The sequence below is a fragment of the Kryptolebias marmoratus genome, linkage group LG13, assembly GCF_001649575.2.
Source record: "Kryptolebias marmoratus isolate JLee-2015 linkage group LG13, ASM164957v2, whole genome shotgun sequence".
Taxonomy (NCBI): domain Eukaryota; kingdom Metazoa; phylum Chordata; class Actinopteri; order Cyprinodontiformes; family Rivulidae; genus Kryptolebias; species Kryptolebias marmoratus.
The window spans coordinates 23,841,804-23,855,744 of NC_051442.1; the positions used below are offsets into that span (position 1 = coordinate 23,841,804).

The window sequence follows — 13,941 nt, forward strand, 5'->3', positions numbered from 1 at the left end:
AACACTGGATTTTAACTACTAATAATATACATCCCAGAGTTACATAAACAGAATGTGACTCTATAAGTGTAAAATTAACTCTGCTTTTGCACAAAGTCTGCTAACACCAAAACATTTAACACTTTTGAATTTGCTGTGTACCAATGCTATGCCCAAACAAAACAAATGCAGAAAAAATGACCCAATTTCAACTACTTAATTATAAAACTGATTCTGCAATTATAAAAACTGATGAGACCAAATTGGCTCCAGGTGTTGCAGACTAGTTGCCCAGCCGCTCTCCAGAAGGCTCCAGGACTCCCCCTGCTGGACAAACTCAGAATATGCCCCCAGGACCACAACAGGATGAGATGCAAAACTTCTTTAACTACAGAAGTCCAGTTGTTTTTGTTTTTAACATGTTTTTTTGGTAATTGATAATGATTTGCAATTGGGTCAAACCACAAAAATAACAATATGTGCAGTCCCATGTGATATTGCAATGTCTCCACTTGAAGTATGTGTTGTGAATGTCAACAAAGTCAGCTACTAACAGCCCAAATCTTAGTTTAATGTATGTAAATCTTAGTGAACTATAATAATTTCTGTGTTTGCTTAGATTGATCAGCTGTGGCAGCCATCTTAAAATTGGGTTGACTCACTGTAAACTAGTTATTACAATAGTTACTTTCTGAGAGTTTGATTGTAATCTGTTAAGTAGTTTTCAAGATATCTTGCTAACAAACAGAGTTAACTTCAAAAGTTAAAGCCAAGATTCTAAATTTTAAGATTCAAGATTTTTATCATTTTTATTGATGTTCGACAGGAATGTGAAGATTAACTGATTTATCCTGATTTTTTGGCGCTGCGAAAGGCCACCTTGGTACTTTGCTTGCGCATACTTTCTGTTTTTCTGTGTATTTCCACTGCACTTTGCTGCTATACTAGTCACTTACACGAGAGAGCAGTTCCTAAGCATTAATTAGGCAGTCCTCTATGGGCATTTTTTCATTGATCCAAAGAGTTTTTTCTGAGATCCTGGCTGGATGCACAGCAGCTCTCTGTGGGATTGGTATGAGACGTCGACAAGGTAAGCACACAGGCATGCTCATCAAACTCTAAAGGCATGGGCTCCCGTATATCCACTTGGTGAACATCTGCTTACTGGGAAATAAAAAGGATGAGTTGCTATTTCTCAGCACAAGAAACGGGGAATTTCGCAGATCTGCTGCCCTCTGCTTCACCAAAATCTGGCTCAGTGAACTCATCCCGGAGAGCACCTTTCAAATGCACAGCTTCCAGCTAATTAGCTAGTTCAAGCAGATCATAGCGCAGAGCTCTCTGGTAAAAAGAAAGTAGGTGAAATCTGTTTTTATATAAATGAAGGTTGGTGTACTGATGTCACATTGTTACAGAAGAAATGTAGCACTCATATGGAGTCATTGTTTATAAACTGGTAACCCTCCTATTTATCGAGGGAGTTCACCTCAATCTGTGTATCATTCGTTCTTTCCATTTTCAATTGCCAATCCAAAATCAAATAATGAAAAATTGACTGAGTGTTTTGTTTTTATTATAACACCATAAATGAAGAAATGCCTAGTTTTTCATATTTCACATTAGGCTCAGATCAAAAACACAAAATGGAAAAATAGGCACCAGGACAGAGTTTGATTTTAATATTTATTTGGTCGGGTTTAGGTGACTTGGAAATGGCTCTGTGCATGGCAGTTAGGGTAGTGTAGTGGCTACTATGGCGGCAGTAGAACCACACACTATTTTGAACGAGGACTTGTTTAACAGATGTTTCATCCTCAATACAATAAATAACTCTCCATGGCTGATAGGTCTGACTGGATTATCTGGTCCTGATCCATCAATATTGCACAGACATATATACGTAGACGCCTCAATACGTGCTGGAGTGAATCCTGTGCCGCCACCTTACTGGATGGGTCTCTTCTCACTCTATGATAACCATGAGCGAGCAGCTATGACCGTATTTTCTTCAGTCTACGGTGGCAATAACTTGCGCAGTATTAAAAATAGATCACGTGGTATTATCTTTCACAAGTAAGGCTTAAAAATAATTTTGGTTATTTGACCATTTATAATATTATGTCATCATAGCTAACGTTTTCTGGCAAACAACGAAATGCTAACAGGAGGAACTGGCACTCTCTCTCTTAACTGTTGTTGTTTCTTCACATTTTGAAGGTTTCCCAGTAATTTATGAATTTTTTTTGTGATCCACAACGTCTATAAAGAACTAAATTCTCAAATAAATGTAAAATTAAAAGGTTTCACTCATTGTGTGACATCATGATTGTGCATGTTCAGATCAGTCATAGCAATCCAGCGAAATGCTGTTGAATCATTTTTATCTTTATTGTTGTTATTTCCTTTAAATCATGTATTATTTATACTATTGCAATGAAAAACAAAACAAACAAAAAAAAAGCTGAAGTATTTCTTTCAGCGCATGCGTAAATGAGCTGACAGTATGAATCGTGCTTCCGGAACAGATCGTGCAGTGACATTGTGTACTGGTTCTTACGGTTCCACATTCCCAACTAAAGCGTGATGTGTGTTGTTTTGTCAGCCATTATGGTCCTTGTCAATGTCAAATTTATTTATAAAGCACATTTAAAACAACAGCAAAACATAAAAATAAAACTGAAATATCAACAGTAAACAAGTTGAGTAAAAGTATCATAAAAACATAACTCATATTGTATTAAAAGCCAGTGTAAACAGATGCTTTTTTAAGAGATTTGAAAAGAGGAAGTGAAGATGCCTGTCTTGTGATCATCGGAATCTGAATCTGAAGAGTCTTCATCTGATTACGGAGATCCAGTCATCAGTTCAGGTTCATACTTGTATGCTTGTATATCCATTACTCCCACAAAGTATTCTGGCATTTCTTTGTATTTTAAAAAGGCTTCTTCTGTCATTTCCACTAGTAAACAACCGGACAGTGACAATGTTTTTTGTTCTCCAGCACTGGTCCAGCTGGGGCACTGTGAACTTCATGAACCCAGGACGGCAACTCCGCCCCACAAATCCCCACTTTGGAAATTATTGACTAAAATGCTAAAGTTATTTAAGTTATAGGTCAGAAAAATGAGTCCCTGGAACATTGTGTAGATATGTTTGACTTAATAACATTCATCAAATGTCAATTTTTTTGACAATTTATTTCAGTTCACCTTTAAGTGTTCCACCATCATCCTAGTCCCCAAGAAACATATCATAACAGGAATAAATTACTACAGAGTCACTGCCCTGATACCTGCTGTCATAAAATCCTTTGTGTGACTGGTGTTGAAGCATCTGTAGGACATCACTGCCACCCTGCTGGACCCCTTTGCATTTTTATTATTGAGCAAACAGGTGCGTGGATGATGCAGTCAATTTTGGACTACACTTCATTCCGCACCACCTCCACCACCCAGGGTCCTGTTTGTAGACTTTAGCTTGGCCTTCAACACTATCAAAACAGAAATCCTACACAAAAAGCTCACCCAGATCACAGTGCTGGCCTCTACCTGTCATTGGATCAAAGCTACCTGACAGTCTGGCAGCAATGGGTAAGGCTAGGTAGCATTTTCTTCCACACAAGAACTAGCAGCACTGTCCCCCCCCTCGCTCTATGCACAAACAACTGCGCCTCAGTAGACAGGTCTGTGAAACTCTTGAAGTTTACAGATGACACCACTGTTATTGGTCTGATCCAGGACAGTGATATGTCTGCATACAGACTGGAGGTGGATCGGCTGGTCCTCTGATATGGTCAGAACCATCTGGAACTTAACCCTCTCAAGACTGTAGAGATGACAGTGGACTTCTGGATAAAACCCCTCATACTGCTTCTACTCATCATCATCAACAACACTGTGTCTACTGTAGATCACTTCCAGTACCATCCTTTTTGGGTCCCTGGAACATTGTGTGGATATGTTTGACTAAATAACATTCATGAAATGACCTTCTCAGGTCCCCACACATAAACACTGTTCGGAAGGCCCAGCAGAGACTGTACTTCCTACCACCTACCACAAGAGCTGCTGTTCATCTTCTATGCAGCCATTATGCAGTCTGTTTTGTGCTAATACATCACTGGGGTTTGGCTCATCCACAAAATGGGACAGATCCAGGGTGCAACAAACATTTAGGTCTGCAGAGAAAATCGTCTGGGCTGGCCTTCCCTCGATCTACTTGTCTAGGGTCAAGAAAAGGGCTGATAACATTTCTGCAGACCCCACACATCCCATACACAAGCTGTTCAGACTCCTACCTTCAGGCTGGCACTCCAGAGTGCTATTAGCAAAAATCAGCCACCACAGAGACAGTTTCTTGCCCCAGGCTGTCTCTCTGATGAACACAGTAAACACCTTACACATTGAGTAGTCAGCTACATTTGCATGTACATACTGTTCCTTCTATCTTATTCTTATTCTATTTCTTCAAATTGTTTATATTATATTTGATCTTTATACAATGCGAGCGCTTGAAACTGAAACAAATTCCTTGTTGGCCAATAAAGGTGATTCTGATTCTGATTTATAGGTGCTCATTTGCAGAATGTGATTGGATTGGTAAAGCAGTCATGAATAGATGCAATTTGGGATTTAATATAGATCATTTTTTTTTTATTTATTCAGAATCTTTATTATTAACTGCTACACAATTGTAGCAGTTAATAGTATAGCAGTGTAGCTGTGGAAATCTGACCAAAATCAACACAATCATGTTCCATTACTTTCAACAATCAAAAGTGCAGTCCACTATGTTCTTGTGTTTTTGCAGCTGTTGCCTGTGTGAGGAGAAAATTGTGTGCTAAATATGCTTAAGGCCAGTTGAAAAGTTCTGCGGACTCACGCTAGCAACAAGAAATCCATTAAAAATTTCTTCAATAAAAAAAGCTGTGATTTTCTTTTTATACTTTTTTAAAGTAATTTTTTGCTATCTAACGTTTTTTACATACAAGATCTAACGCATCATTTGGATCAACTAATACTCCAGAAAAATATGAATGATTTTGTTATATTCAGTGTAGAAAATATATATATAATATAATATAAGTGTAAAACACGTGCTGGTGGAAGGTTTATTATTATTATGCACCAAGTCTCATTTTTGTGTGTCATTTGTAGTTGTGAGACAGGTCTTATGAAGGTGTGATGTTAAAATGAGACTTGTTTGTGAGAAAAAAAAATATTTTATATTAAACATATGGTAAAAAATAGTCAAAAGTTAACAAAGAATCATTCTTTTTTTATTATGTGTTGTACTGAATCCCAATCCGTTGGATGAAACCTATTGAAAACCATGATATTGTGACTATAGACAGAATGTTATTATATTGGTCTTTCTGCTCATGTATCTTAACTGTATTGAATTGTTGGCAGTGAGAGATATGTCAAATCAGACAGAGACCAGAGATGCACAACCTTGGTGTTGACTGTGTCTGTACTTTTTTAGTTCAGCTGAGATCCAACCATTTGTTCATTATTTGCCACATGTTCCAGAGTTGGGTTGTGGAGGCAGCAGCATTAGCAGGGAGATCCAGACATCTCTGTCCACAGCCACCTTTTCCTGCTCTTCTGGGAGGATTCCAAGGCGTTACAAGGACCCTCTTCATTTCACATTACACAGTTATTTTGATACATTTTTTACAAATAGGTTATCTGTATCTCCAACATAATCATCTAAGCTAGCCAATAGTCAGCTGGAGTGATGGCGAGGGCTCTGTGTATTTGACCATTTGGGTAATGCACCCTAGAAACAATTGGTTCCATCAATGGGTGAGAAGGCAGTGGTTACAGCTGAGTTTCACAGGGTTCAGTCCTTGACAGAGTGGGGCTCCAATGAGCCCTAATTATCCCTCATGACTTGCTTAGTTAAAGTGCAACAACAATAATAGTAAATGACCAACGGAGACACTAACATATATGGTGGCTCCACTATGGTGCACCACTCTAAAGCTGGCTGTAATTACTAATCAGGTCTGGATGTATGTAATTGGAAAACAAATTCTGTAGTTTGTTTGTGTCATTACTTTAGTTTGTCTGTGCTACTGCAGGCCAGTATTTGTTTAGTCCTTCTGTGAAGGGCTTCCTGATTGAGTGTGTACCACATTGTTGTCTTTCTGCTTGGGTGACTTGTTTGATCATTTCATATAAAAAAATCATCCTGATGCTAGTGTTTGCTCTGTGCTGCATATGCAGAGGTAGACTGACAATTAGACAGTTAAAGAAAGGAAACTAGAGAATTAGCTTTTTTATTGTGAAAATGCAGTGTGAATGGAACACAAATAAACTGTGCAGTGCTGAGGCATCTTCTGCTCTTTTGGTTTAACCAAATAAGGTTGATCACTCCAAGATGGTGGCCATATTTTCTGCTCCCCTGCAGTCAATGCGGAATCTACTCTTTACTTCTGGTTTGTTAATACCGAGTTCGGCAGCGCCTCCTGCTCTACGGCCATACGTACTGCCCACAAGACACAACTCATTTTTCTGGCCTTTCAGTGAGACAAATGGTGTAAAACCCCATCTTATGAAAAAAGAAGCTGTGGCTTGTACAGCAGGATTTGTGACTCGCATCAGCAGTTTCATGTGTTGCATTCACTGACTTTCTGTGTTAAGGAAAAAAATATTATAAAAACGTGTCTGTGTGAAGATATTATTACAGGTGTTTGAGGTAGTTTAGCTCCAAATGTACTGGACTAGTTGGAGCGAAAGTATTAGAGCAAGGATTTTATATTTTGTGACTTGTAGAATGGAATCTGTGACCCGTACTGAAGAATCTGTGAGCTGTAATAGTAGTTTTGTGTCTGTGAGTGATAAACAAATGTTCATAAGTTATTTTTGTTTTCAACACAGGTATGTGGATTTGTTTTGCACCATTTGTATCAAATCATTTTGGGCAAAACTGTAAGTGTAAGATTTTTTTTAAATGTGTGAATCAAAAAATAGAATTTGTGTTTTGTACTTAAGAATTTGAAGAGGTGTAACTGTTGTTTTGTTTTTGGTAAAGACTGAAAAAAACTACAATTACAAAACTCCTACAGGATTTCTCTTTGCTACTTCATCTTCACAGTTACAAGGCACAAATGGTTCTGCACCAGAAATACCCTCATAGTCCAGTCTTTCTCAAGGAGATTGGTTCCAGAACCCAAACTGTGGCTTGAGGTGAGCCCAATTATATCTTGTTGGTACCCCTCAGCCTTAGACACAAGCTCAAGTTCCTTTCCCATTGGAGAGGTGACACTCCATGTTCCAAGGCCCCTCCTGCAGGTTATTTTCACAGGAAAGCAAACCCATGTAACTCATTTAGGCTGAGCATGACTAGGCCCCATGGGTAGAGGCCCAATCGCCAGGTGCTCGAGCCCCTCCCAGGCTTTCATTTATGGAGAGGCCCTGGTGACCCATGTCCAGGCGAGGGACATTGAGTTTCTTGTTGTCCACATACTTGTCCACACAAGTATGTTTTAAATCACCATTTGTTTGGCCTGTCACCTAGGACCAATCTACCTTGGGAGACCCTACTTGAAGCAACTGCTTCTCACAGCATAGCTCCCAGGATCTTTCAGGCACACAGACTACAGGAGGAGTAGCTAAAACCTAAAAGTCGCAAAAGGTGAGCTAAAACAAAAAGTAGCAAAAGTCTAGCTAAAAGTAGCAAAACATTAGTAAACATTTACAAGTTGCAAAATGCTAGGTAAAGCTAAAAGTAGCCAATGGTTAACTAAAAGCTAAAGGAACAGAACCTTAGCTAAAAGCTTAAAGGAGCAAACCCCCAAAACAATTAGCAAGTATGCAGAATCAGATTTTAACAAGAACTGTGTTTTTGAAGGAACTGTAGATGTTGGGTATCTATTTCACTTAATCTGATAAAAGAAACCACACGGAGATGATTGTTTATCCTTTCTGAAAGCTTTTGCAAAAGGAGAAGTTCCAAGGCAGCAGCTTTTCGGGTCGCTGTCTGGGAAGCTCTGACCTCTGCATGAGCTATCTTTTTTAGTAAGAAAAAGCAAAGAGTGTGGACTGAGCCAGCCAGATCCGGTCCAGTCCATAGTGTAAACACAAAGAAAACACATAGCTGAGGCAGAGGACACTCCACTTCTTAACCAGAACACAGAGATTGTAGGGAGCCAGAAGCTGGTGCCGCTGTGTGAGTTACCTTGAAAACATGTGGACACGAGCATGAACTTTAATAGCTTGTATGTTGAGAGCTTGTACGATAGGAATGAACTGCATTAACATCTCTGACATTCAGTTGTGTCACATGGACAGTTTTGCACATAAGCAAAAAGGCTGGTAACATTAAAAAAAAAAAACCTAAAAATATTTTTTGAACCAGTTCAATATTTTGAAAAGCATAAAAGTTACAAAAACCAAAGGTCACACTATTCTCAGTTGAGCTGAACATTTTGATATGATATATGCATTTTTAAATATAAATGTTTAAAATAGAGCAGCACGGCGGTGAAGTGGATAGAGCTGTGGCCTCACAGCAAGAAGGTTGCAGAAACGCCTCCCAGTCCGAGGCCTTTCTGCATACAGTTTACATGTTCTGCCTATGTACAAATGGGTTTTCTCCAGCTACTCTGGTTTTCTCCCACTGACCAAAAACACGCATATTATGTTATATGGTAACTCTAAATTGTCTTTAAATGAGTGTAAATGTTGTTTTTCACATTTGCCTCTATGTGGCACTGTGATGGAGTTGCGTCCTGTCCAGGGTGCACCCTGCCTCTCCTACAGTGACTATTGGAGATAGTCAGCAGCTCCCTGCGACCCTGAAAGGTGTCAGTATAGAAAACAGATGGATAGATGAATGGATGATTAAAATAGCACAATGTATGCTGAAGTAGTTCAACTACAAAAATATACGGAAAAAACTATAAGCAGAAAAACAGTGTAAATCCTGAGACAGATCTTTGGTCAGTGAAGATATTGTTTGTTGGATTATTTGATTTTACAACCTCAAACTGGATTCATGTTTCCTGTTTTCGTTTGTTTCTGTGTATTTTACAGTAATAATGTGAAGTTGTCAGATGATGCAACATGTTTCTGCACCACCTGCAATGATAATGATGGCCACCCAGAGCATTTCTCCACCATCTTACCAAAAGAGCCAACAGGTGAGAACACCACCTTAAGCAGTTTACAATGAACATGGTAAAAAATTCATTCAGTTTTTATCGCCCACTGATGTAAGGTGAAGGTGGATATTCATTTTTTTACCCATGTCTGTGTGCATGCGTGTGTTACCAAAATATATATCTTATGTTGAAAAATGATGAAGTTACAGCCATTTTGGTCAAACCTTGAATGAAACATTATGCTTGATCTCATGCAACTTTGCATTTGTTGTGAATGACTCTCAGCTACTATCACACCAAATTTTAGCTTAGTGTTTGTAAAATTTACTGAGTTTTTGTGTTCATTGTCAGTTAGCAGTGGCTGCCATCATGAATTGGACTGACTCCAAAAGTTAATCAATTGTTCATCTAATGACTACTTTCTAAAAAAAATATTAAAATCTGTCCAGTGATTCATAAGATATTTTTCTAACAGACAGACTCCTACAGTTAATGCTAAGGTTTTAAGCAAATATCTTAAACAATGACTTGTTTACTTAGGAAATGTGTTACTACTGTTATTACTTTCTGAGAGTTTCATTAAAACGTATCCAGTGGTTCATGAGAGGGCAGCACAGAGACACATTGGTTAGAGGTCACAGGTTTGCCTCCTGGCCTGTCTGTGTGGAGTTTGCTTGTTTCTCCAGGTACTCTGCTTTCCTTCCATAGACCAAAAACATGTATGTTAGGTTATTTGGTAACTCTAAATTATCCCTATGTTTGAGTGAGAGTGCAAATGGTTCTTTTTCTTTATGTGGCCGTGTGATGGACTTGTGACTGCTGGAGAAAGGCATCAGGTCTCCTGCAACCTTAAAAGGAGAAAATGGGTAAAAAAATGGATGGGAAGATGGATTTTGTTAGTGCTCAGTATAAGTGTTGTGAATGATCAGCATTTGTAAAATTGACTTAGTTATAGTCATTTTGTGTTTTTAAAGGTCAGTTGGTTGTTGCAGACATCTTGAATCAGGTTGACTTCAAAATTTACTCAGTTGTAGATGTACATTCAACAATTACTTTTTGTAAGTTTCAGTAAAATTTGTGTATTTGTTCATGAAATATTTTGCTAACAGTCAGACACATGAACATACACAGATACAGACCAAAATAATATTACCCGCCTTTGCCTTTTAGCAGAGGGCAATAATAAATGCACTTGCTCTCTGAAGCCAGAGCCACCTATTTGTCTAACTGTGCTGACCATTCACTAGTGGTGCAGTACAACATTTTCATCTAATCCTGTCTTCCTCCTCATCTACCACCCTTGTCTGCAGTCTCTCTAATGATTAATGCTCTTGAACGGCAGTCTGCATGCTCCACAAATGCAAATGAGAGTTAGTTAAGTGTGAAGAACCTAATTTATTTCCCATTTGGTGTTGGGATTAAGACTTGAAGATTCCTCCCACCCCAACCTTACTCAGAAAAGGGGGTTGTTGTCATGAAAGACAGAAAATTGAAGTAAGGTCTAAAGATTGTGTTCACAAAGCATGTCACTCCCTTATGAAGTTCAAACTAAAAGTACAGAACACAGGTCTGTCTGGTTTCATGATGAACCGGCAAAAACAGACAACATGTTTAGTATATTATTTCCAAATATGCAGTTTGTATATGTGATACAATCATTCATTCAGTGTTCAGTGTTCCAAACAACTTTGCATAACACTGCACCACACTCCTTATTACACTTACTAATCACACTGATAAAATCAAATCAAACGAGACATGCAATATTAGGAAGTGCAGTTTTTTTTTTAAATGAAGCCTACTTTTTTGAAAGAGAATCTCACTCCGATGACTTTTCTGGGATGCAAAAAGGTTAAAAACAACCTTGTTAAAGATTTGTTTAAAGATTAATTAACACAAATTAAAAATATTGTATCACATTTTTTAAAATTTACAACAAAACTGGTGCCAAACAGTCTTGAGAAAATATCAGAGGCTTTCCAGAGGGCTAAGTTTTCACAGCCCCGTTCATTTACGTCTTTCAAGGTACAGAATGATTGACAAGTGCCTTGTCCCACCCCCTCGATTTGCTGCTCATACAGGCTAATTTTGTTCAGCCCAGGGTCAGCCCAAGGCCTCGGGCGTGAATGTATGTGGGTGTGGTTTGGCATAGACTGAGCAGTTATGATGGCGAGCAAGATAAACATAAATGAGGTGGATTATTTAATTTCTCACCTGTTTGAGGGAATAAAAACAGAAGATGTTGGGGGCGAATAGTCCGAAGGATATTTAAAAAAAGCAAAAGCAGCGAAACTGAAGTCTTTCTGGGACCTGGTTTCAGCAAATGGACAGGCTAACTGCAAGTGTAGCTAACAAATCTTTAACAAGGTTGTTTTTAACCTTTTTGCATCTCAGAAAAGTCATTGGAGTGAGCTTCTCTTTAAAAAAGGTAGGCTTGACTTCCGGTCGGAACACCGTTAAGATGGCTGCCCACTAGAGAGTCTCCCCAGACAACAGGAGAAATTCTTTAAATACCCCCATTCAACTGAGTAATATTGCTCTACGAAAGCCATTTAAAGGGGGTAAGACGATAAAGAAGCCCCAAATACAGTATAATTAAAAGAGGGAAGACGAGAAGTTTCACGAAGAGGTACAGCTAACGTGTCGTGGCCTTAAGCTAACAGAACAGAATGGCTAGCCTTGAAATTTTATTAGAAGAACTTAGAGGTTTCCGCCAGGAATCTAAGGAACAACTCTCGATCATTAAAGAGGAAATACGAAAAGCGAATGCAAGGATAAGCGAAGTAGAGGAGCGGTTGGAGAAGACGGAGGAGAGAACTCAAAACACGGAGGAAGTGTTAGCAGAAATGCTAAAGCTACACGTGAGTCTGGAAGATAAGATGGTGGACCTAGAAAGCCGATCGAGGAGGGAAAATGTCAGGATCTATGGTGTTCCAGAGGGGACTGAAAAGGACTGTGAATCCATGGCTGTATTTGTGGAAGCTCTACTTAAAGAGGGGCTCGGTCTGGAAGACATCCAGCCGGACCTGCAGATTGAACGAGCGCATTGGGCGCTCGGTCCGCAGCCACTGGAGGGCACAGCGCCGCGGTCGATTGTGGTGAAATTTCTGAGCTTCAAATATAAAGAGCTGTTACTCTGTAAGGCCTGGCAGCGAAAAGGATTTATTTGGCATGAAAAACGAATAAATCTGGATCATGACTATCCACCAACCATCCTCAGAAAACGCAGAGAGTACACGGAGGTCCGGAGGGTCCTGAAGGAGAACGATGTCCCATTTCAGACTCTCTTCCCGGCGAGGCTGCGAGTGAAACATAAAGAGGGGACCAGGACCTACAACACCATAGAGGAGACCACCGAAGATTTGGCTAAAAAGGGCTACAAAGTTAAAGTCATCAAATCTCCAGCTTCCCTGAAGGAGCAGATTGAGCGGTTGTCCTGGGACAGGAAGGAGGGGAGGAGGCAGAAGGGCTCCTCCGGTTCTGCAAGAGGAGAAAACTATAAAGAGAGGCTCCGGGCTTTTAGAAGAACATCCCCACCAGCGACCTAAGAACTGAGGGATCCTTCTTTTCCCCACCTGAGTTCTTCCTCTTAAAGATAAGTGTACAGAGGGCTGTTTTGAGGATGATGGAATTTTATAAAAGTTGTTTGGGGTCCACTCTCACTTGGGCAGCTGCCACTTGCAAGGGCCCTCCTTAACTTTATGGGAGTTTTCTCCCTTCTGGGCTTCAACCAAGAAGCCCAACAGGGTCTAATCAACAGACCCCTGCCTTGGAGGCTGAACATGTTCTATTTTGTTATGGTTTCTGTTTATATGCTTATTTTTGGTTCATCTGTTTATATACTGTTTATGTCAGTTCAAGTGAGTGGTGGGGGAGTTTCAGGGTCATCAGTGACATGGGGAAAACACTTACACAAATGGGGAGGACACAGTTAAAGGTGGCTTCTTTCAATATAAATGGCATAAATAATCCAATTAAGAGATGGAGAGTATTATCTAAACTCAGGAAGGATAAAGTTCAAATAGCAATGTTGCAGGAATCCCACCTAGATATATCTGAACATGCCAAATTGAACAAGATGGGGTTTAAATCCGTTTATTTTTCTTCCCACAGCTCCGGAAAACGAAGAGGGGTTGCAATTTTAATATCGAGTTCCTTGTGCTACGAACATGTTGCAGAACATAAAGACAGGGAGGGTCGTTATATTCTAATTACAGGAAAAATAGATGGTGTCCTGATTAGTTTTATTAATGTTTATGCCCCACCAGGTAGCGACTGGTCGTTTTACAAGAAAATTCTTGAATTAGCAGCAACAAAAAGTCAGGGTGTTATGATCTGTGCAGGAGACTTTAATATTAGGTTAAACCCGAATCTAGACTCATCGAATGGAAAAACAAACTCTAATTAAAGCTGCAAGCAGCATTGGCGGCCCTCGCAGCTCAGCGCCGCTCCGGCCTTGCGACCGCGGGTGCTCTGGCGACCGCCGTCTACGCTTTTGCGCCTTTCCTGCACCGTCCACTAGGTGGCGTTTTCAGCAAAAGTCCCAAAATGCCTTCAGTCAGGATCAGTACCAGTCCTGTACCATGCTGTGAACTTTGACCTTCCTACGTCAAACAGTTGAAGAGTTAGAGCACATGGGCTCTCGTGACCTTGACCTTTGACTTTTGACCTTGTGAACTTGAAGTTGAAAAGGCTGATAATTGACCCATGGGGAGTCTCGTTGTAATGTTTGACCTACCTACTTTGCACCGTTTCAGAGTTACAGTCAGTCAAAAGTCGTTAGTGGGCGTGGCTTAAGTGTTGTCATTAAATTACCACACTAACGTGTGCAACAGTGCTCACTGGTGATGCAC

At 39.8% G+C, this 13,941-nt stretch overlaps 1 protein-coding gene and 1 long non-coding RNA gene across 3 annotated transcripts in view; one reads left to right on the forward strand and one right to left on the reverse strand.

Moving 5' to 3' along the window:
- Positions 1-13,941, forward strand: part of pknox2 (pbx/knotted 1 homeobox 2) — a 278,934-nt gene that overhangs the window by 122,078 nt on the left and 142,915 nt on the right. Inside the window, exons 1-2 of one of the 2 annotated variants that reach the window (XM_017437059.2) lie at positions 7,084-7,172; positions 9,021-9,127. In XM_017437059.2, the coding sequence (XP_017292548.1) occupies positions 9,041-9,127 (87 nt within the window). In that variant the 5' untranslated portion in view covers positions 7,084-7,172; positions 9,021-9,040. Of the gene's footprint in view, positions 1-7,083; positions 7,173-9,020; positions 9,128-13,941 lie in introns of those variants that run through there. The other variant, XM_037979124.1, reaches the window with a different exon arrangement.
- Positions 1-13,941, reverse strand: part of LOC119617610 — a 112,905-nt gene that overhangs the window by 51,062 nt on the left and 47,902 nt on the right. The gene's annotated exons all lie outside the window — the stretch shown is intronic.